The following is a 24912-nucleotide window of genomic DNA, read 5'->3' on the forward strand; positions in this document are numbered from 1 at the left end:
CGAGAACCTGTCTCAAAGCAAAACAAAACAAAACAAAATACTGGTTTCAGCCCAGTATTTAAGCTTGTAGGAGTTCATTTCAACTCAACAAACATTTATAAAGTAATGTGTTGCTCTGTGAGGTTGCTGATGATTATGGCAATTTACAGTATAGAAGTAGAAAGATGTTTATGGCAGTAATCATAACATTAGACGTAATGTGGCAAATGTGAAGGAGAGGTACAGATATCACACTGGGAACACAAAGAAGCTCACCTTTAGGATAAGGCAAATCTTCATGAAAAAGATAGCATTTGGGCTTTTCTTTTTTAAGTACACACAGTATTTGCAGCACTTGAGCTAGCCTTTTTTTTTTTTTTGTACGGGGAATCGAACTCGGGTCCTTGTGCTTGCACAGCGGGCGGAGAAGCCACTGAGCTAAATCCCCGGCCCTCTTGAGCTAGTCTTGAAGAATGTGTACAGTTGAGGGGAAAAGCAGGGGTCCTTTCAAGAGACAGGAACAGCATGAACAAATATGTGGAGGTACAAAACACAGGCAGTTTTTAAGGAATAGCAGTTATCCTCTTAGAACACTGTCGTGCACTTTCTATAAAGGGCTAAATAGTAAGTATTCTATGTTTTGCAGGTCATATGGCCTCTGTTGCAACTACTCAAATTTTCCACTATAGCACAAAAACAACTATAGGATAGTATATAAATGAATGAGCATGGCTTTGTTCTGATAAAACTTTATTTACAAAAACAGGCAGTGTGCTAGATTTGGCCTAATGGCTGTAGTCGACCCGTGGACTAGAGCATAGGGAGTAACAGGAGATAAGGGTGGAAAGATAGCCGACATCCAAACCTGGAAGCCAGTGTGAAAACATGCTAAGGGTTTGAACTAAATTCCAGAAATAGTGGGAAACCACTTCAGTGTGTGAGCCAGGGAACAAAGTGATTATAGAGTGGCATTTTAGATGGAGCGCTCTAGCAGAAGTTGTTGCTTGGAGTTAAAAGGAGCTGGAGACTAAGTGCCCAATTAGAAGACACTTTTAAGCCAGACGTGGTGGCACACACCTGTAATCCCAGGACTAGGAAGGTTGACATAGGATCGTTGTGAGTTTGAGGCCAACCTGAGCTACATAGTGAGTGCAGGGCCAGCCTGAACTACATAGTAAGACCCTGTCTCAAAAAAAAAAAAAAAAAAAAGACACTTTCAGTGTAGGTTTGGGGTTTCGTTTAATTCTGATGAAGGAAAGAATCAAGAGCTTTCATAGAGGTATGAGAAAATTCTGTACGTTATTAGAATTTGAGGAATGAGCCTTGAGTTGGGTGTAATTCAAACGCTTTGAATCATGTTGATTGAAAAGTTTCATCCATTTCTCCAATTGTGTTGAATTTCTGGTTGTGTCTTAGCATAGCTGGTGAAGAGTTAAGTAGTAAACAGTCCACTGTGGTTGGCATGTTCATATCACCCCCAGTGCTACTGAGGAGAAAGTGGCTAACTCTGCTCTCTACCCTCCACTTCCTGCCCCCTAAATGGTGATTCCATTAGCAGGAATCAAGACAGGAAGAGGGACACGTTTGGTGGAGAAATTGATGATTTGATGATTTTGGGTGGAGTATATTGAATGTGTAGTCCTTGGAGAAAAATAATGAGAACAAGTTGAATGCCCATTGGAAACATGGGTCTGAATTCAAGGAAATAATGTGGGATTAGAATCAAAGATCCATGGAAGGACAGTAGTTCAAACTATAGACAGTTTACTCAAGGAAAAAATAAGAGTTGGTCTGAGAATTGAAGGATTGAAAAGAGGAAGAGGAACCAGAGAAGATTACAGAAGTCAAAGAAATGGGTGGAACGCAGTGTCAGGAAGCGTGACTATTTGAATATGACCCTGCAGAGGAGCACCTGGCTCAACCAGTTCACATCCTAAGGAGAGACTGGAGGCCGAAGCCAAAGTTTGAATGATGATGAAATGGGTCATGAGGAAGCAGGAAGTGTCAGGTTTGGGTTTTTTGTGGTTTTTTGCAGTAGTAGAGATTGAACCCAGGACCTTCACAGTGAACTACATCTCCAGTCCAGTTTTTTTTGTGTTTTTTTTTGAGATAAGGTCTCACTAAGTTGTTAAATTGCCCAGGATGGGCTTGAACTTGGAAGTTGGAGGAAGAAGAGTGATGAGGCATTAGTTGCTCAGAGGGATTAATTTTATTTTATATTTATTTATTTATTTATTTTTGAGATAGGGTCCCTCACTGTGCAGACCAGGTTGGTCTTAAACTCACTTTGCAGCCCAGGGTAGCAGTGGTCCTCCTGCCTCAGTCTCCAAAGTGCTGGGATTATAGGCGTGTACCACCACACCCAGTTTTTTTTTTTAAAGCATAGAAAGTTTGAACATGGTTTTGGACCTAACTAGCCCATCTTTCGTATTACTGTGTGAAAATATTTCATGAACAGATGTTTGGGAAATGTTAAGTTAAACCAAGTCAGAAATTTATTATAGGACTTCTCACTCTTTCATCTGCTAATAACTAAAAAGGAAGAAAATGCAGAATTGTCCAAATGTTGTAAACTTGGGAAACACATTTTCACAGCCAGCATCGGTGGAGTACATTTTGGGAAATGCTGACCTAGGCAGAAGAGGAGAAGATGGTAAGGAGGGAATGATTATGCAATGAATATTAGCTGTCCCTTTCCGACTTTGTAATATTTGCATATTGGTTTATTCTCTGCTCAAAAGCCTAGTTTGTCATTCATGTCTTCATGATGAACCCAACAAGGTTAACAATGTCGTGGGCACTGTGTTAAATCTGATTTTTTTTTTTTTGGTACCGGGGATCGAACTCGGGACCTTGCGCTTTCAAGGCAGGCAGTGGAACCACTGAGCTAAATCCCCAACCCTAATTCTGATGTGCATGTGGCTCATTCCAGTTTTCTTCCAACCCCCATGTTTTCATTCCCATCCATGAGACCTGTGTAGATAATTCTAAAAACTAGTCTTGAAATTGCTAAGAATGAAGTTAGGTGGGGACTGAAGGAGAAGCAGCAGTAGCTTTAGTCTCTGAAATCTGGTTTTGTTTTTTGAGACAGGATCTCACTATGTAGTCTCATTTGGTTTCTTTTTTTTTTTTGGTACTGGGGATTGAACTCAGGTCCTTGCACTTGCGCAGCAGGCGACAAAACCACTGAGCTAAATCACTGCCCCTCACTATATAGTTTGGGCCGGCCTTGAACTAACAGCAATCCTCCTGTCTCAGCCAGCCTCCCAAGTGCTGAGATTACAGGCATGTGCCACCACATCTGGCAGAAAATCTTCCTTAATGATCACAAGTTCAGGAGCCTCTCCTTCCTGAAGCACCATCTTACCTTAGTTTTTTACTTGATAGTGATTTTATTTTGGCATTTAGTCCCTTTAATTGGCCTGAAGAAGCTGGTACCATTTGGTAATAGCTTCATTGGTTCTTAACCACCTTCCTCCACCCACTCCTTCCTTTCTTCCTTCCTCTCTCTCTCTCTCTCTCTCTCTCTCTCTCTCTCTCTCTCTCTCTCTCTCGTACTGACATTGAACCCAGGGCTTTTGCAATGAGTTACATCCTCAGCCCAGTTTAACATTTTTTTTCCCCTAGTACCAGGAATTGAACTCAGGACCTTGCGCTTGCCAGGCAGGTGCAGTGCCACTCAGTTAATCCCCAGCCCTCCAGTTTTTAATTTTTGAGCCAGGGTCTCACTAAGTCACTCATGCTGGGCTGGAAATTGTGACCCTTCTGCTTCAGTGTCTCAGGTGGGATTCCAGACATGTGTCGCAATACCCCCCCCTCCCCTCATTTAGTTTTTTTCCTGCATCTCTATCCAAGGCTTTGCTCTTGAGAAATCAAATCATTTGATAACTAGTCTTCTTGGCTTCCTAAGCAGCTTATTTTCTGAGTCAGATTTTGGCCTGATTTTCCTGTTTACTCCTCATTGTTCCATTGTTTCCCATGGTGTATAGTTGGCTTAACTGTTGCTTCATTTTTTTCCTTCATGCTTGTCTAGTGTAAAAATAAACCAACCAGAGCCTTGCCACAAGTTCTGTCTTTTCCTACCAAGGACCACTTGTCATTCTGTTTTCGCATTTCGGATCCTTAGACTTGATGTTGTACTGCTCTCTCCCTGTTGGTTTGGTAGCTTTGAGAAATTTTAATCAAAAGCATTCTTAGGGTTTGTTCCTCTAAGGGTTCTCTACTCCTGCTTTCTGAACAGTGGTTCCTTCATTTCATACAGCCTGGGTTCTCCCAAACTTCCTGTGCTTTTCCAGAGAACCTGCCAGGACTGCAGTTACCTGTTCACTTATCTCACTCCGAACCACACTGGTGAGCATAATATATCCTCTCTGAATCACACTTTTCTGCTAATAATCAGCCAAGAAGTAAGAAGAAATCCTGAAATCACATACCAAAGGTGTTCTTAGTGATGCACTGATGGAAAGAATATCATTTTCCCCTCTCCCTCCCTCTCTTCCTTACTCTCCCCTCCCCCCTATCTTTCTCTCTTTCTCTCTTTTGAGACAGAGTCTCATTGTGTAGTTCAGGTTGACCTTGAACTCACTGTGTAGCCCTGGCTGGCCTGGAACTCACCATGATCCTCCACCCCCAGCTTCCAGAGTGCAACAATATCATTTTCTACCTAGAAGAAGTTACAGTGATGCTTTGTGAATTGGGCTGCTGCTACATTGTTTCTAGACACACCTTGAATGAGTTAGTAGTCAGTGGTATTCCAAAAGGTTTCTTCAGATTCATTCATACTACCAATAAGTTACATCCCCAGCCTGAGTTTGTTTGTTTTGAGAGAGTCTCACTTGTAGTTTGGGCTGGCCTCACCTGCCTCAGCCTCCCAAGTGCTGGGATTATAGGTGTGCACCAGGCCTGGCTGAGAGTTTGTGTTTTTTTTCGGTGAGGCGGGGATCTGAGGGATTGAATGAGACCTTGTGCGATGCAGGCTGGGGAACCACTGAGCTAAATCCCTGGTCCTGTTTTTTTGTTTTTTGTTTTTTAATTGATAAATTTTTAGTATAAAGGGGCAAATTTGTCTCCAGTGTTTTGGAGCTTTTTTACAATGTGTCCTTTACACAGGAAGACCTAGTTCCAATCTTATTCCTCATTATAAATCCCTCTGGAAGTGCAGTGATGCACTGAGACAAACCAAGGTGTTGCTGACTCTCCCAGAAGGGAGCCACCCACTTTTACTCTTTTCATATGGTGATTATAGTTCTTGACAGGTCTCCTTCTGAACGCCCACGGAATTGCCATTCAGAACAAGACAGAGACTGACTGTGTTTGTAAGTCTAGTGTTAAGGATCCATTCACTTTTTCCTCAACCTTTTTTTTTTTTTTTTTGGTTTTTTGGAGACAGGGTCTTGCTATGTAGTTTAGGCTGTCTTTGAACTCATTCTTATGGCAGTCCTCCTGCCTCAGCTTCCTGTGCTGGGATGATGGAGCATGCTACCACGCCCAGGTCCCCAGGCTTGATTTTTATCTCATTTTATTAAGTATCAGGAAGTACAAAGAAATAGTCCCTGTCCTGAAGGTTTGAACTGCTATTAGCTATATATTTGTGAGGTTCTGTAGGAAATCTCCCATAGGATGTGTTTTCCATTTGCTACTATGTGAAGCTGTTTAATCTGTGTATCCCCTACTGCGTCTAGTGTAGGCCTCCATTGTCTTCACTGTTTTTGTTTTGGAGGCCCGCAGGCCTAGGAAAAGGATTAGGTTGGTTTTATGTACATACTGGTTTTCATACTTGGTGCAGTGCTGTAAGAAGGATAGTTCTCAAATTTATATTTTGCATAGGCTGTACGTATTAGGTATTGCTAATAGTTTGCTATTGTAAGACATTGGAGAAAAGCCTGAACTTTAGTGTTTTTTCCTCTCATTTAAATCAAACTTATTCTTTTTTTTTTTTGGTACTGGAGATCGAACTCAGGACCTTGCACTTGTGAGTCAGGCATGGTGCCATTGAGCTAAATCCCCAGCCCCTAAATCAAGCTTATTCTTAAAACTGTTTCTTCTGTGAAAGAAGAAACCTAGGTTCCATCTTTTTTTGGTATATACTAGCTATATGGCAAACTGCTCTGTTTCCTGCTTTATAAAATTGAAATAAAAATATTCCATTGAATACTGTGAAGATTACATGAGATTTATGCACATAAAAATATACAACAGTATCTGTATAAAACACTTACCAAAATGTCTGGTGCGTCGCGATTGTTCAGTGAATGTTCATTTGCTTTTTTTTTTTTTTTTTTGAGACAGTCTCTGGCTGGCCTTGAACTCACTATGTAGTCCAAGCTGGTCTTGAATTTGTGGCAATCCTCTTCTCAGCCTTCCTCAGCCTTCCCCTTCCGAGTGCTGGGATTACAGACATGTGCCCCCACGCCTGACTGTTCATTTGCTTTCTTTTCCTCACAGGTCCCATGGTTTTCTCAAAGGAGGTATAGAGGTAATCTCCAGTTTAAGGAGAGGTTAGGAATTAGTTCTTTTAGGAATTCTTTTAGGAAGCATTTTTTCCTTGAGACAAGGTTATAAATTGTGGTTGGATTCCAGGATAGCTCACAGAAGACTCGGTAGCCCCTAATTAGCTGGACTGCCATATTAGCACTGCTGGGGGATGTGAACCATCATTTATAGCTGTGTTTCAAAATGAGGACATTTGTGGCCCCTCTAAGGGTTCTGTGAGCACCATCCTTTGCCACAGGTAATCTGTTGTCCTTGTTCTTAGCTCTCTTTGACTTCTTAGTACCAGGCCATTGAAAATTACTTCCGAGGTGGGCTCCAGGCCAAGCTGAGGGCCCCAATAGCTAAAGAATGAAGAAGACTCCTCCTGTGCTGCAAGTGGCAGTGAAGAGAGGGCAAGATAGTGACTTCTGTTGGTACGGTAACCTGCTGTGCTCCTGTCACTGAGATAGGGGTCTTAGTATAGTTTTGTATTTTACCTTAATATCAGTCCTATAAATTAGGTACATTTAGCCCCCATTTTACAAATGAAAAAAAAGAGGCTTACAAATATCCAAGTAAGCTGGGTGTGGTGGCTCATGCCTATAATATCAGCTATTTGGAAGGCTGAGGCAGGAGGATTGCAAGTTCTAGGCCAGCCTGGACAACTTAGACCCTGTCTCAAAATTCTGGGAACACAGTTTAGCACTCTCTAGGTTCAATCCCTAGTACTAACCCCCCCACCCCCTCCAAAAAAAGCTTGTCATTGGAACTGAGGATTGAACTGAGAACTTTCTGGATGCCAAAGCCTATGCTTTCTACCAGAACAGACCACCTTGGCAAAGATGAGGTAATCAGACAGAGACCTGTTGGCTGTGAACAGGCTGAGAAATGAAGAGGTGCCGCAAATGTCACTAGTTCTGTACGGAGAGGGTGTTGAGATGTGGGAACAGCTCTGGAGAACAATGAATCCATGAATTCACTCTGGTGGCAGTTGCTGGAAGGATTCTTGAAGAAATGGGGTCATTTTGGAGCTCTTATGTTTCTGATTCAAGCATTTTGTTTGTCCTTTGTAAAGTAGAAGAAGTGAGATCATTGCCAATGTGGGGAGCAGTGTCGGTATCAGGGAGAGGGGAGGGAAGTTAGTGGTGATGGGGAGGAAAGGGTAGTTCCTTCCCATAGTCCTAGGCAGATCATTTGTAAGAATGCTCACTTGGGCTGGGGATTTAGCTCAGTCATTCCAACGCCTGCCTTGCAAGCTCAAGGACCCAAGTTCAATCTCCGGTACCAAAAAAAAAAAGAATGCTCACTTGCTTGACAGTCAAAGTCAGCGACTCTCCTTGTTGAGTTGGGGCTGCTTATGTATGTAAAATCTAGTTCTCTCAGACTGTCTCAGTTCTTTTTGGTTTTACTTCTAGCAGAAACCCAGCATTTTTTTTCTTTTCCTAATTTTGTTTAGCTTGCTTTTTGCTTTTTTTGAGACAGGGTCTCACTATGTAGCTCAAGCTGGCCTTGAACTCACTGTGTAGCCCAGGCTGGCCTCGAATTTGTGGCTTCCTGCCTCAGCCTCCCCAGTGCTGAGATTGTAGGTGTGTGCCATCATGCCTGGCTGTTTTTGTTTTTTGAGACAGGCTCTTGTTATGTAGCTCAGGATGGGTTTGAACTCTCAATCTTCCTGTTTCAGCCTCCTGAGTGTGAGATTACACGTAGGTACCACCACCCCTGGTCTTTTCCTAATTTTTGAAAGCTTTTGTCTCCTGGAGTTCCAGTGTTTAATTTTCTCACTTTGCTTATCTCATAGTACCTTTCCTCCTCTGATTCTGTTGACTTAGCAGGTCAGTCACCTATGTTAAATATTTCTCTGTTTTAAAACTGCCCAGAACACTTTGTAAATTGCCTGTCAAGTTTCTGAGTGTTCATGCTTCCTGCCCATTCGCAGCACAAGGTCCACCCTCAGTGAGCCCAGCCTGTGCTCACACATGCTCCTCAGCATAGTAGTCAGCAGCTGTCTGAGGCCATGCAGGAAAACTAGTCATGCTTAGAGTCTTAAGTGCTCTTGGAGAAATAAGGTTTCTCTATATCCAGTTTGATCTTCAGTGACATCCTAGTACTACAGCTATATTTTTGAGGGTGGAGGGGTGCTGGGGATTGAGCTCCAACCCCAACCCTTTTTAAATTTTGAGACAGATGATCACTAAATTGCCCAGGCTAAGCTCCAGTTTCTGATCCTCCTGCCTCAGCCTCCCAGGGTGTTGAGATTATAGATAGGTAAGGGCCACCACTTACAGATACTCTTACTCATTTTGATAAGCAAACTAATTATGTGTCACTCCTTCCTAAAGTCTTTAAAAGCAGCTAGGTTATCATCTCTGTGAGAAGCCTGTTTTAGTCATGCCAGGTCTAAATGACATTCTCTGTATATTGCCCTTTTGTGCTGAACACCCATTATCAGTCCAGCTTCTCAACCCATGTTGTTCTTATCTGTTTGGTTCTTCTTTTCATTTTGAGCTCCTTGAGAGAAAGAGTGTTTTTGTTTTTTGTTTTGTTTTTTTCTGTATTCCTAGCATCAAGCATAGTATAACCCCTGGAACATAATTTTTGAATACATGAATTCTAAGCCTTATTGTATTTAAAGGTACCAAATGTAAAACACCCTCTATGTAATGAAAACCTGTGTTCATGTTTTTTGCAACTTCCTGTTCTGATCAGTTTGAGGAGGGTCAGGTTTACCTTTTTGTAAAATTTAGTACTATTTTAAGGTAATTCTGAAAGAGTGATGACTTCCACTTATTCAAAAGAGGTGATAGGTTATTCCTTTATTCAAAGTAAATGTCTGTGTCCCCCTGCCCCCAACCCACATACTTCCCCAGCCCATGTCTTCTCCTGAGTTTCTCTCCTCAACTGTGTATCTGTTGTACTCACCGCCTCACATCCTGGCTTCTGCCCTGCCACTCCAGTGATACTAGCTAGGCTGGGCCAGTTGCGTCTTTGTGAATTGGATGGAAGATACTTTGTCATCTCTGCTACCTTTGATGAGGTAAAATTCTGTTACTACTTATAGTCCTTCTCACTACTTTCTTAGCATTAAATCTCAGTAGTTATGTTCATTTGTACATTCACTCAAAAACTATGAGTGGATGCTGGGTGTGGTGGCTAAGGCAGTTGGATCACAGATTGAAGATCAGCCTGGACAATTTATTGAGACTATCTCAAAATAATGCAAAAGGGGCCAGGGATGTAGCTCAGTGGCACCATACTTGCCTAGCAAGGTCCTCAGTTTAATTCCTGGTACCGGAAAAAAAAAAAACAAACCGGAACTGAGACTAGTGGTGCACACCTGTAGTCACATCACTCTGGGAGACTGAGGCAGGGGGATCACAAATTCCACCTCAGTCTGGGCAGTTTAGTCAGGCATGGTGGTACAAGCCTGTAATCCCAGCACTTGGGAGGCTGAGGCAGGAGGATCAGTGAGAATTTGAGGTCAGCCTGGGGTATGTAGTGAGATCAAGGCCTGCCTAGACTATATCATGAGACCCTGTCTCAAAAAACAAAACAAAACCAATCTGGACAATTTTAGTGACTTACTGAGATTCTGTCTTAGACCATCTCAAAAAGGGTGTGTGGGGGGCCTCAATGTGAAAGTCTTGGGTTCAGTCCCCAGTACTGCAGTCAGTCAGTCACCAATGAATGAAACAGAATCAGAATGCCTTCTCCACAAAGCTCTTCTCTGAGGTTGCATCATCAGTGAACGAGATAAACATGACCACTGTCATCATGGAGCTTATAGTCCAGATGAAAAGCAGCCATTCATTCAAGTCACCAAGTATTTAGCGCCTGCTGTTTTCTAGTTGTTCTGTGCATATCAACTAAAGATAATGTAAATTATGTAATGACTTATATTGCTTGTATAATTACTCAGGAAGCTCTACACTGAGCTACATCCCCAGCCCTTTTTTTGCTCTTTGGGACAGGGTCTTGTTAAATTGCCAATGCTGGTTTCAAGCTTGTGATCCTCCTGCCTCACCCTCCCCAGTAGCTGGGATTCCAGGTATGTACCAGCACGCCCCACTCTCATTTTAAATTGCATTTTGTACTTTAAAGAAGTACATACTTCATTATCCACTGGGTATTGGTTTCAAAATACCTCCCTCTCCCTAGGGATACAAAAATCTCTGGATGCTCAAGTCCCAGTGTTTGCATATAATCCATGTACATCCTCCTATTTACTTTAAATCATCTTTAGATAAAAGACCTAATACAGTGTAAGGTGCTATATAAATAGTTGTCATGCTCTACTGTTGTGGGAACAATGATGAGGACAAATCTATACCTCTCAAGTACAGATGCTGTTTTTTCCTTGAAATTTGCAATCTGTGGTCAGCTGAATCCGCAGATGCAGAACCCACAGATACACAAGGTTGAACAGGAAGTTATGAACCCCTAAAATAAGTTAGGGTGCGGATAAGGAGCAGTCAGGAAAGAATTCGCTTGAGGAAGGAACATTTGGCAGAAGCTTGAATTGGCTGGGCACAAAGACTTGGATGGGAGCAGGGTGGGGAGACAGTTAAGAGAGGAAGTTATTTATTACAGTTGCTTTTCATGAAGTCTTTGACTGTTGTGGCCTCATAAGAATGAAAGTCTGCTCTCTTCCTGCTCGTGAGCTTAATGACTGAGACGTAGACCCCTTTATTGCAGAACCCACAGTTCTAGTTCACCTTACTCTGGTCAGTGATTATTTTGAAATCTCAATTGGCAGCATGGAAGAAGTCCATATTCTTTTTTTTTTTTTTTTTTTGGTACCGGGGATCAAACTTGGGTCCTTGTGCTTGCGCAGCAGGTGGCAAAACCGCTGAGCTAAATCCCCGACTCCAAGAAGTTTGTATTCTTACTTAATTTATTTTTGTGAAACTGGGTTAAAGCCAGGGCCTTCACGCTGAGCTACATCCCCACCCCTTTTTAAATTTTCATTTTGGGACAGGGTCTCATTAAGTTGCCCAGGCTGGCCTCCTCCTGCCTCAGCCTCCCAAGTGCTGGGATTACAGGCATGCACCACCCACCATGCCTGGCTAGAAGTTTATATTATTATTATTATTATTTTTGGTACTGGGGATCGAACTCTGGACCTTGCACTTGTGAGGCAGGCGGCGGCACCACTGAGCTAAATCCCCGGCCCACCAATAAATTTATATATATATTTTTTTGGTGCTGGGGATTGAACTCGGGTCCTTGCGCTTGCGCAGCAAGCGGCGAAACCACTGAGCTAAATCCCCAGCCCAAAATTTATATTCTTGATGGGAAGTCACGAGATACACATGAGAGGATAATTAGCAACAATATATTAAAGCAACTGTCAAGTGAATGGTATAAATATTACTGACCTTTACAGGAGGGCACAGTAGGGATTATAGAGAACCTTGGGGTAGTGAGGCTTGAATTGAAAGAAGAGGGACACTCGGAAAAGGAGAGAAAGGAACTGGGCATTTCCAGTTGCGGGTAAAGGAAAGAGTAAAGGCAGGAAGTAGAAGTTCTGAATTGTAGCTGGGGATGGATGTACTGTTTCCTGCAGGCCTAGACAGGTCCTCTGCTTGGCTCATTCCTCAGTAATGTGACAAAGTGGAAGAGGCCTTGGGAAGCTTCTTAAATGTCAGACTAAGGGATTGAGACTGTCTTCTGAGCAGAGATGGCATGTGAGGAACACTGGTTCAGAATCATTCCGGCACCCACCTCAAAGCTGGGCTCTGAGACACAAGAACAGTGGCTGTGTCATTTAATTCAGTAGGTGTCTGTGAAGCACATCCTGTAGTCCAGTGGGAAGTCCGGCGGTGAAAGGACTTAAGAGCATGCAAGGTCCTCCTGGGGTTGGACCAAACCTTCCTTTCTGACAGGTCTTGACTTTGTAGCCTAGAGTGGCCTTGAGCTTGTGCTCCTTCTGCGTCAGCCTCGCTAGAGTTGGGATTACTGGATTATGTTCCTAGATCCTCCACTTTCTTTCTTTCAGGACTTTTCTCCTAAATCTGCTCAGGAACTAACCTACTGTGATGGTGCACACCTGTAATCCCAGCACTGGAGAGGCTGAGGCAGGAGGATTGCTGCAAGTTTGAGGCCAGCCTGGGCTACATAGTGAGTTGAAGGCCAGCCTGAACTACATAGTGAGACCCTGTCTCAGAAAAAGAAAAGGAGAGAGAGAGCAAGTGAGCCATCAACCTAAAGGCCACTTATACTGCTGCTCAACATCCCTAGGCTCCTTCTCCACTTCCTCTTTCATTTTGCCTTAATCCAGACTTCTGCCCCCAGCATGCCTTTGGAACTACTTTTGCTGAGTCATTAGTGAATTCCTAGCTGCTGATTGAGTTGTTTTCCAAGCCCTCATCGTCCTTGTTTTCTCTGACACTTGACATTTTGAGACCCATTTTCTTTTGGCTTCTGTCACATTCTTTTCTGCCTCCTTTCCCAGCCCTTTCTCCCACTCCCATCAAGGCCTTCTCTTTTACCAGTCATTATGTTACTCTTGGTGATTTTCAAGGTCTATCCTTTGTCCTCTTGTAAGAGCTGTTATTTTGTTGGGTACTTACCATGTGCCAGTCATGATATTAAAATGCTTCATACAGATTATTCTTGAGCCTTGCAACAACCCCTAAAAGATAGACTTTTGTTTCTTCCTTGGTATATAGAGAAATCAAGGCTTAATGAGTCTAATTTTCCTAAGGTTACACAATAAATGACAGAGCTGGGACTTGCATTTGACCCTGGTTTATTATACAGGTAAAGTCAGCTGTTACCTGTGGACCCCATGTTCCTGCCATAGACTCCTTCTTGCTTCCAGCCTTTGTATCCAGTGTATCCTGTGACTAGCTGTTTCTGCCTGACCCAACTCCTCATCTCCCCCTGTCCAGCCCTGTAGGTAGCCTGAGCATCGAACAAGTCATCTAGGCCATAAGCTTGGGCTTGGTTTCAGCTGTGCCTCTGGTCCCCTCCCACTCCTCCACACCCACTTGTCACTTCAGCCAGTCTTCTCCACCGCTCTTAATTTCTCGGGATGGCCACAGTCCCTTCCCTCGGTGGGGCTCTTCTCATTTCTCTCCTGAACTGTTGCTGCTTTTCTTTTCATTTCTGTCTTCTCTTCTGATCTCTCACCTCCAGGTCCTCCTGCACAAGGCCATCAGAGTGATCTCTCTTATGCCCTGTTCTGATTGTGTTGTTCTCTGGGTTAAAACCTGTCAGTGTTTCTTGACAGTGTGCCTCCTGGGGCTGAGCCCCATTTTCCTTATCCTTCTCTTTCCAGTCTCTGAAGTCTCTTCAATTCTATGTACTGCGAGTGTTTATGGTTCACTGGGGGCTCTGTGCGTGTCCCGTGTTCATCCTGCTTTCTGTTTTGTTTTTTCTTTTTTGGTACTGGGGATCGAACTCGGGACCTTGCGCTTGCAAGGCAGGCGCCAGAACCACTGAGCTAAATCCCCAGCCCATCATCCTGCTTTCTGAATACCCTTTCTTCCTGCTTTGTCTGAGGAATCATCTTTATAGCTCATCCAAAAATTAAATAAGTTAAAAAACATCATTTCAGAGTGATAGCATGGCTTCTAGGCTTTCACTTATCTCCAGTCTTTCTTAGAGGAGCTAGAAATTCCCTTTTCATGTTCCCAAAGCGCCTTGTTTGAAGCTCAGCACATTTCATAATAGCTTGTCCATGTCTTCGTCCTTTCAACTCTCCTCCCTTAAAGGCAGAGATTTCTGTCTCACTTTTTAATCTGTGGTGTTGAGCATATTGCCTGGGACATGGTTTAGCAGCTGTTGAATGAACAGCAGTATTGTTCTGTAGTCTTGTAATAGTGTGCTGTGGTTGGACATGGACTGAGGTTAGGATTAAAGATTTGTGCATGAAGACATTGGTTACAAGTACATAATACTAGCACCTTGATATGTATAGTGTCAAATAATTTATAAAGTACTTTCACAAATGTTTTATCTCATTTTGTTTTACTCTAAACCACTGTGAGCCAAACATAGTGACACAGGCTTGTAGTCCCAACTATTTGAGAGGCTGAAGAAGGAGGACATCAAGTTTGAGTCCATCCTGAGCAGTTCAGTGAAACCATCTCAAAATAAAAATGAAAGTCTGGGGCTGGTTGTGGTGGTGCACACCTGTGATCCCAGCATTTGGATCCCTGAGGCAGGAGGATTACTGTCTTTAGGGCCAGCCTGAACTACATAGCTACAGCCTGTCTCAAAAAAACAAAAGCAAAATAATCTGGGCATGGTGGTACATACCTATAATCCTGGCACACCAGGAGGTTGAGGCAGGAGAATTAGAAATTTAAGCTCAGCCTGGGGAACTTAGTGACTTAGACCCTGTCTCAAAGTAAAAAATGAAAAATAGGATGATGATTAGGTCAGTGTAAAGGCCCAGAGTTGAATCCCCAAGACTGCAAAACAAACAAACAAATAATAAAAAGGGCTAGGGATGTAGCTCAGTGCTCCTTGGGCCCAGTTACTAGTCCTGTAAAAAATACAGAACAAAACCAAAACAAGAACAAACACACACGTGGGTGCATGTGCACACACACACAGAGACAGATGGCAGGCATTAATATTTGCATATGAGAAATAAAGAACCTAAAGCTTAGGAAACTAAAATGACTTGCTCAAGGTCTTGCACCTTAACGTAACTCAACATAAGAATTATATTGAACATGGCCGGGGATTTAGCTCAGTGGTGCTGCTGCCTGTCTTGCAAGCGCAAGGTCCTGGTTTGATCCCTGGTACCAAAAAAAAAGAATTATATTGAACATAAGTGGCAGAATCCAGCCTTCTACTGCCAAATCTGATGCCATGTCTGCTGTACCCATATAGATGTGGGGAAGGCTTATGAGATGAGAGACATAGAGGTTAAGGGAAAGGAGTATCCCTCCCCTAGAAAAGGAAATAAAATGCTCTATGCTTTGCTTTGTTGTGAAGGACAACACAACAAAAGGAAAGCGCATCATTAATGGGGTATATTTTCATATAGTCAAGGAAAATAGGAAAAGATGAAAGAGTCTGGCCACCGGCCTGTTCAAAAGAATAATTTAATATAGTGAAGCAGCTTGCCAGGTAGGCTAAGGAATATTTGGGTATTGTGGGAAATGGAGGCCACACATGGATGTAACCTTTCAAGAAGTTCAGTGCTGAAAGGAAGCAAAGAGATTGGTGGTTTGAAAATCATCACATTTCCAGATAGCCTAAGAAATTCATGATAATTTTTCTTTGTATTGCAGACTTGAAAATATGCAGTGGACACTCTCTAGGGAAATACTGTTTGATGGTTAATTATACACATTTCTGGATATTTTAGACTCAATTTAATATTGGTCATTTCTAATCAAGATAGAATGGTAGAGGGTGAAATGTTTAATCAAGCCTTAAATGGCAGAGCTGGGATTTGAATATGACCCTAATTTAAGATTTTATTTGAATACAGGTAGATATAATGGTATATGCTTACCTTTAGAGAATAGTTGTATACCAGAGCCTGAAAAATCTTAAAATATTCATTTACGTATAAGCTTATTTCTTCTCCCTAATCATTGTGTATTATCCAGGTGTTATTTAAGCTACAAAAAGATTTTCTCACTTTGCTGCTAGAGGTTTTTTCTGTGTTAATGATGACCCCCCATCACTTCCACCCTTTTTGAGACAGGGTCTCAGTTTGTAATCCAGGCTAGCCTCACACTTACTGTGTAGCTCGGGCTGGCCTTAAACTTGTGATCCCCAAACCCGCCAAGTGCTAGGATTATAGGCATGTGCCCCCATACCCCATATGAAAATGCCTATAATTTAGCATTTTGAGAGGCTGAGGCATGAGGAATGGAGATTTGAGTCAACCATGGGCAATCTGCTGGGCGTGGTAGTAGATACCTGTAATCCCAGCACTCAGGAGGCTGAGGTAGGAAGATTACAAGTTGGGTGAGGATTGCAAGTTGATTGCATTTTGAGTGACCCAGTAAGACTGTGTCTGAAAATAAAAAATAAAAAAAAGTGCCAGGGATATAGATCACGGTGAAGACCTTGAGTTCAGTCCCCATTACTGCGCATATATATAGCTGGGGATCCAGCTCAGTGGTAGAGCACCCTGGCTTCAATCCCTAGCCTGACAAAACCAAGCAATCAACCCATCTGTATTGTCTGCATCTCCTGAGAACTGAGGTCTGTGGTCCTATTGATGAGGTATCCTCTGTCTGCCAGGTAAAGCGGTACCAGTGCACCTTTGAGGGCTGTCCCCGCACCTACAGCACAGCAGGCAACCTGCGCACCCACCAGAAGACTCACCGAGGAGAGTACACCTTCGTCTGTAATCAGGAAGGCTGTGGCAAGGCCTTCCTCACCTCTTACAGCCTCAGGATCCATGTGCGAGTGCACACGAAAGAGAAGCCATTTGAGTGTGATGTGCAGGGCTGTGAAAAGGCGTTCAACACGCTCTACAGGTCAGCCTCTCCTCCACTGGGCCACCAGCCCCTGACTCTGATGTTGCTGTGATGAGAGAGCCCTTTTTCCTTGAGCAGGAGCGGTGTTCACTTTCAGGTCTTTGAAATTCATGAGCAGAGCGGGTTCCTTAAAGATGGATATATCTGTGGGTGGCTGGAAATGATAGTGCATCTGTGCTTAGTTTTGGATCTCGTGGTGTGACATACAGGTAGTTGATGTAGCGCAGGATCTTTATACTAAGGATTCTGTAATTTTCTTTCTTCACCCTGATAGAACTTTTTTCTACCCTTAGAAATGAGGAGCCAGGTGTGGTAGCGCACGCCTGTAATCCCAGCACTCCACTTGGGAGGCTGAGGCAGGAGGATCGCCAAGAGTTAGAGGCCAGTCTGGACTACATAGTGAGACCCTGTCTAAAAAAAAGAAAGAATGGATAAATGAAAGAAAGAGAAAGAGAAGAAATGAGCTGCCTTAATGTGGCTTTTCTCTTTTCCACATTTGTACTAGGGGATTTACATAGTGTCTGAGATTAGGTATAAAATAACAGAAATGACAGTAACACTTAGAAAGTGTGCACTGTGTGGTCCTCATGACAGCTGATGAGTAAGTGAGTGCACAGCAGCCCTGTGACTGCCTCAGGGTCCTCAGCCAGTAGGATGCGGTGCCAGGACTCAACTCAGTCAGTCTGTCTCTGGAGTCCTGCTCGTAGCGCTATGTTGTTTATCTCTGATTGCTCTTTGGGAGAAACATGTTACATATTCACACTGAGGCCGTATAATTCCTACACACTTGATCCCAGGGCACATGAGGCTGGCACAGGGAGGCTCTATAGTACATTATCCCACTGGACATTTCTCTGGGATATTTTGCAGGCTGAAAGCACATCAGAGGCTTCACACAGGGAAGACGTTTAACTGTGAATCTGAAGGCTGCAGCAAATACTTCACCACACTCAGTGATCTGAGGAAGCACATTCGAACCCACACAGGAGAAAAGCCATTTCGGTAAGTCCTGCTGTTTTCTATTTGTCGTCGATCAGTTTTCAGCTGGGTGTCTTGATGTACTCTAGGAACTTCTCACCTGAGCTGTAACAGCTGCTTCAGATGAGAGGAATGCAGTAGGTTCCAGGGGCATCCTCACTGTGGATGATTCCCCCACCCCCTTTTTGATGTTAGTGGGAATTGAACCCAGGGGCTTCACACTGAGGTACATCCCCGGCTCTTTTTTTCAAATTTTATTTTGAGACAGGGTCTCGCTACGTTGCTTAGGCTGACTTTGAACTTGAGATCCTCCTGCTTCAGCTTCCTGGTAGCTGGGATTATGGGCATCCTCCACCATGCCTGGGATTTCCCTTTATTTTCAAGAAGTATTTGTTCAAACTCAAAAATGTGGTAGGTACTTACAGTAGTTGTAGGGAAATACTAAGAAGGAGGCTGACTTCAGGAACCTTGCTCTGGTGGAAAAGAATGACAAGTAAGTAGTGTCTGAGACTGTGAGATGCCCAAAGTGCCTTGAGGACCGAGGAACCCATCGAAGAACTGAAGAGGGGAAGGGAGGAAAAGGCATGAGAGAGAGTGAGAGGTGGGAACTCAGGTAACTGGACAGGTACTGGGGTTTGTTATTTGTCCAGCCATTGCTTTATAATCTCTCCCATGTGTATACACAAACACACAGGCTCAGACATTTTCTGTGTACCTCACTGTACATATACATTTAACGTGTAAGCTTGAAGGAGGGACTTGTATTATCTGCTTTCTTCTCTGATCATAGGATGTTCAAGGTATTCAGGTAGGTGTCAGAAACAGCTTTGGGATGGTTATTGGTATTTTTTATGAGATAGTCCATTTGTAAGGATTTCTCTAAATATAAAATTGTCCATAAATAATATCTTTGAATTTTGGCAGGAGTTTTTGCTGTTGTGTTTATGGCATTAAATATGGTACCTGTCCATTCTCAGATGACTGATTAGCATACTTAGAAGCAATTTAAAAGTCTTCAGGTTAAAAAAAAAAAAAGTCTTCAGGCACAGTTAGCTTTTAGACACCAATTGAATAGAATTGAGTTTTTAAATTACAGATACATTCCTGGGTCTTGGCCTCTTTAAGGGCAAGAGTAGTTAGAGGCTAGTTGGTTCCTGTGTGATGCTCTGAAGCTTGGGTTATTTTTCCCCACAGGGTGCTGAAGGGCCTCTGATTTCTACTAGGCACATGTGTTTATTTTTGTGATGATTAAAACTATTTTTTCTTGGATATTAGATGGGACTTTTAGACATTATGACAATAATGATATATGATAATATGATATAATTTAAAATGCTTCCTATTTAAAGACATTATATTGTGGTTTACACTAAAATGGATACATACATATGTGTAAGTATTCAGTGTCTGCTATGTGCAGGAGCTGAGCAGTTGTAAAGGGCAGTGTGGATCCTGCCCTCAAAGAGTTTGCAGTCTAGGAGAAGAGGTAACAGATGTGTACACAAAGAGATAAAGTAACATGGGAGGTGTTATGTGGGTGTGTGTCTCAATAGTTCTGAGGAGAGAAAGATTACTACCAGCTTTGATTATCGCGAAGTAAAAGAAGAAAAGGAGATCTGGGCCCTGAGGATTACAGCCATTACAGCATTCTGACGATTATGTTCTAAGATTATAGTTCAAGCCCTCTGCATACATGAGAGCCTCTTTACCCACTCTCAACATCTGTAGCATTTCACTGCCTGTAGATGCTCCATATGGACTCTCACTGTCAGTAGAGCTCTGTTAAATAATCAAAACACTTCTGTTGGCAGGGCTCTCCAAACATGCCTTCCCTTCGGGACGAGGTACTCACCCTAGGCCCTCTGCTCCTTCAGCTTCCAGATCTGTCACCTTGCTTTTTTAAGAACCTCTCATGATTCCCATCTCTGAAACCAGTGTTCCCGATCTGACCTCAAGTTCTACACATTGAGTTCTTAAGTTGTAGTTAGCATTTACAGGAGATGTTGAGAATGAAGGTCTTTAGTCAATGACTCCTGTTTCCCTTTGCTTAAACACCTTATTTAGCTGTGATCATGATGGATGTGGAAAAGCGTTTGCAGCAAGCCACCACCTTAAAACGCACGTCCGCACACATACTGGTAAGTTTAGGCTGATTTCTACTCTTCATTTTAACCTTCATCAACCCTATGCCTATGTTTCTACTGAGAACTGTAGAATTAGGTGGAGAGGCTGAGCCTAATCAGCTTAGCCTTCACCTGTAATGTTTGAGTTTCTTTCAGAGATGAAAGAATCTAAAGGTTGGATTCAGGAATCTTAATTTAAGAAATGAAAGCAGTACAGAAATACTCTTTAAAAAAAAGAAAGAAAGAAAGAAAAAACCCAAGCTCGCGAGAAACTGAATCTTCTTAAACTTCTCAGGAATGGGCATTTGCAGTGCTTTGTTCTGTATTAAGTTTCAGATCTGAGATAATTAACATGTAGTTTATTCAACTTTTAACAATTGCTACTTGAACCCTTACAAAAATGTTTACTTCTCTCTCTTAAGGAAAGATAGATTTCTTTATCCAGTGAAATGACTTTATGGTGAAATTAACACTTCTTTGTCATTCTTGCAGGTGAAAGACCCTTCTTCTGCCCCAGCAATGGGTGTGAGAAAACATTCAGCACTCAGTACAGTCTCAAAAGTCACATGAAAGGTCACGATAACAAAGGACACTCATACAATGCACTTCCACAACACAATGGATCAGAGGTGTGCAGTGTTCTTGTCTGTTGTTTTGATCAGGGCACCATAGAACAGCAATTGTTTGTGTCTGATAAGAAAGGTTAAAAGTCTTCACTATATCCCAGCTAGAGGAAAAAATCAGTGTCAAAATCCCTGTCTTTGCAAGAGGATAGCAGAAGCCGGAAATTTCACTAGACTCCCTGTGCTATAAAGCCTCTACTTTAGCCGTGGCTCATTTCCATCAGGTATGACAGAAAAAGGTGCTCTAGAATCCAGGGCTCTCAGAAATGGCTTTCAGGGGCTGGGCATGGTGGCACAACCTGTAATCCCAGCACTTAGCAGGCTGAGGCAGGAGGATTGCAGCAACTTTGAGGCCAGCCCAGGCTTCATAGTGAGGTCAAAGCCAGCCTGAATTCTATAGCAAGACCATGTCTCAAAAAAAAAGGCTTTCAAAGGATCAGCTAGATACTCTTAAGAGAATGTCAGTGTCGTTTACCCCAGTTGTGCCTATAAAGTGACAAATCTGTACTTGAGTTTGGGACATAAATTAATGTTGCTTCACAAACCCATTAACCTGTCATTGGAGAGGCAAGCAAAGTCTGGAGGGTCCTTGGCTTTTTCTTTTCTTTTCTTTTTGGCAGCACTGGGGATTGAACCCAGGGTTTTCACACTGAGCTAGGGAGCCTTTTCTCTCTCTCCCTCTCTCTCCCTCTCTCTTTTTTTCTCTCCCTCTCTCTCCCTCTCTCTGAGAGTCTTGCTAACTCACTAAGTTAACCAGGCTAGTCTCAAACTTTTCTCCTGCCTCAGACTCCCAGAGTGCTGGGATTACAGGTATGTGCCACAATGCCTGTGTTGGTCCTTGCCCTTTTGAATTGTCTATAAACCAGGTTTGAGAGCCAGTGGCTAAAGACACTGAGCCACAGAACAAGCCTTTGGAGCTCCAGGCAGTTTTGTTCTTTCCCAACCCCCTCTATGTATCCTGATCCCCTGTGGCTCCATTCCAGAGAGATCTTGGGATCAATTTACAATTGTTACTTCTAATGCGGTACTGAGCCCTGGAAAGTGAGAATGACTGTATTATTATTTTACAGTTTTATGGATAAAGAAGGTGAAACTGATACGGCAAAGTGTGTCAGCTACGCCTTCAGAATATATCTAGAATCTGATCACTACTTCTGAGCACTGAGTTCAATCCACTGCCATCTTTTTGCTTGGATTATTTTTTTGTTTTTGTTTTTGTTTTTTTGGTACCAGGGATTGAACTCGGGTCCTTGCACTTGCGAGGCAGGTGGCGGAACCACTGAGATAAATCCCCGGCCCTTGCTTGGTTTATTACCATAGCCGGCCAAGTGAGCTTCTCAGCACTTCCCTCCTCCATCCATTCTCCCCCAGCTTTGCTCCTGGTCATCGCTGGATCCCTGTTCACTCTCCTATAGGGAGAACCTCCTCTAGGCTCAGGCCTCACATACCATTGGTGTTGCCTTTGAGTCCACAGTGATATCTGTAGCCTGGATCTGCCCTAGAATGCTAGACTTGCATATTCACTGATCCCCTTTGGAGTACTGAAATTCTTTTCTTTTATTTTGGTTTTTTTGAGATAGGGTCTTGCTATGTAGTTCAGGCTGGCCTTGAGCTCGTGGTGATCTTCCTGCCTTAGCCTCCCAACTGCTAGAATTATAGGTATATAACACCACACCCAACTTGAAGTTCTTACTGTAGCATGATTTTGATTTTGGGAATGGCAACATACTCTTTCTGTAGTGACCAATTTTAAACAATAAAAGAGCTCTCTAGAAGGACTCCCCTGACCCCTGAGTTTTATTAGCAATAATAGGTGAGTACTATTATTATTTAATTAAGAAACATAAGGCAAGGAAAAATTAAATAACTTGCCTAAGTGTCCAGAGCTTGTAGTTAGTCTAATTGAGGTAGGCAGTGTGATTCTACCTGTGTCGTAACACAGTTCTAACATTTGTGTCTTAAGGGACAGAATCATATTTGTTGTGAAAAAGTCAAAGCTCAGCTGCCTGAATTCAAAGCCAGAATTTATTACTAATCACATGACCTTAGGCAGATGAGTTCCTTTTGGTCAGTTTCTTCATCTGTAAAGACCAGGAGCCAAATGTGGTAGTGCGCGCCTGCAATCCCAGCACTTGGAAGGCTGAGGCAGGAAAATCACCATGAGTTTGAGGCCGGCCTGAACTACATAGTTCAAGGCCACCCTGAACTACATAGCGAGACCTGTCTCATAAAAACAAAAACAGAAAAAGGAAAAAGAAAACAGGTAAACTTTAAAATTTGTGAGTCTAGCCAGGTATGGTGGTGCAGGCCTGTAATCCCAGCACTTAGGAGGCTGAGGCAGGAGGATTGCCTGAACTAATAGCGAGACTCTGTCTCAGCTCCCCCCCCCCCCAAAAAAACCTGAGTCTCATAATCAATTTTCAAGTTGCATAATCAGTTTTCTCCTTTTTGTAAGAGTAGATGAGTAATTTGCTTACTGACAGCCTCTGAGCACTGGAGTGCATGGAGTGCATTGGCACCAGTGCTCAGTCTGCAGACTCCCCTTCTCTTGCGCCCTCCGACAGGGAGATGGTTCTAGTCTCAGGCTTACAGGGCATCCACATTGCCTTCCAGTCCCCAGGCTCGGTCTTCTCTAGAGCTCTAGACTTGCATAGTCAACCTCCTCCTCAGCGTCCCCACCCAGATAGTATCTCCTCTTCTCAGACTGCACGTGTCCAGACCTGTTCCTCCTGCAGGCTTCTCAGCTCAGTAAATGGCAGTGAGGTTTTTGTAGTGGCAGAGCCAAAAATCTTATATCTAACCCTTTCCCCCTTATATCTCACATGCACCAGCAAAGTCTGCCAGCTCTTACCTTAAGAGTACATCTAGAATCCCGTCACTCCTCTGTTTACTTCACTCATTCTACTTCCCGTCTGAATTACTGCAGGAACCTGCTACACATACTTCTTCGCACCCTTTCCCTTCTCTGCTCCCTTAACACCCCAGTCTGCCACAGACTGTTCTACATACATCACCCAGGGTGGTCTTTCTAAACCATGATCAGTTGCCTTGTCTGCTCATAACCCTCTGGAGCTTCTTGAATCATTTAGAGTAAAAGTCAAAATCTTTCCCATGGTCCGTAAGGTCCTATGCTCTCTGACCTGGCCACATTTCCACTTACTTCTCTTCCTCACTTTATCCATAGTGGGCCTTGAACCAAGGAAAGCGTGCTCCTACCTCCAGGCCTTTGTTCATGCTGTACCCTCTGCTTGCAACACTTTCTATGTGCATGCATAGCCCTTGCCCTCTTTTCTCCAATTTCTCCTCAGATGCCCTTTACCTTTGAGGCTTTCCCTAACTATCTAATGAAAGAACAGTCTCTAGCGGAGTGTGTGTGTGTGGGGTGTGTGTGTGTGTGTGTGTGTGTTGTATTCCTAGCACTCAGGGAGGCTGAGGTGGGAGCATTGCAAGTTTGAGCCCAGCCTGGGAAAGTTAGCAAAAACTTAAAAAATGAAAATAAGAAAGCACTTGAGTTGTAACTCATTGTGAAGGCCTTGGGTTCAATCCCCAGTTCCACAAAACAAAACACAAAAACTATCCCAACATTCCCTATTCCTTTTACTCTTCATAACATTTAGCATCATTTTGCTCACTATCTACCTGTTTTATCTTCACTAGTATAGAAGCTCTACAGGGGCAGGGAGCCTGTTGTGTTTATATTATATCCCTGGATCCAGAACAGTTCGTGATACATAGTAGACGCTCAGTGAAAACAGTGACTCTCCCTTATCTGCAGGACATGTTCTAAGCTCTCCCGTTTATGCCTAAAGCTGCGGGTATTATCCAGCCCTGTGCTGCCATGTTTTTTCCTATACTTACATACTTATGTTAAAGTTTAACTTTTAAATTAGGCTCAGTAAGAGACTGATGACAATATAAAATAATAAAATTACTGGTACCTTGTGCTTTGGGGCCATCATTGAGTAAGATAAACATTGCTTGAACGCAAGCTTTAGCAGTTGGTCTGATGGCCCTGATGACCCAGGTGGCTATTGAGTGACTAATGGGTAGGTAGAGTGCGCAGCCTGCCCAGCAAGGTGGGGGTGTGGTGCACGATTGCATCACACCTGTCAGATCCATGTGCAGTTTAAAACTTAGGAATTATTTCCTTCTGGAATTTAATATTTCCAGACCACACTTTCCCCTGAATCATTGAAACTGTGAAAAGCAGCACTGTGGATGCGGGGAGGCTGTTGTATTTGTTGAACGCATGCAGTAGTGGGAGGGAGGCAAGGTTACCACTCA

The 24912-nt window shown here is 43.1% G+C and overlaps 1 protein-coding gene across 2 annotated transcripts in view; it reads left to right on the forward strand.

Annotated features, from left to right (window-relative positions):
• Mtf1 (metal regulatory transcription factor 1) overlaps positions 1–24912 on the forward strand; it is a 45469-nt gene that overhangs the window by 4013 nt on the left and 16544 nt on the right. For both annotated transcript variants that reach the window (XM_013074284.3, XM_004921111.4), the window contains exons 3-6: positions 16666–16904; positions 17775–17906; positions 19947–20020; positions 20498–20634. In XM_013074284.3, the coding sequence (XP_012929738.2) occupies positions 16666–16904; positions 17775–17906; positions 19947–20020; positions 20498–20634 (582 nt within the window). The remainder of the gene's footprint in view (positions 1–16665; positions 16905–17774; positions 17907–19946; positions 20021–20497; positions 20635–24912) is intronic.

This window comes from Heterocephalus glaber, unplaced genomic scaffold (assembly GCF_053883595.1).
Source record: "Heterocephalus glaber isolate CG9 unplaced genomic scaffold, H.glaber_assembly_v1.0 deba00001452, whole genome shotgun sequence".
Lineage (NCBI taxonomy): Eukaryota > Metazoa > Chordata > Mammalia > Rodentia > Bathyergidae > Heterocephalus > Heterocephalus glaber.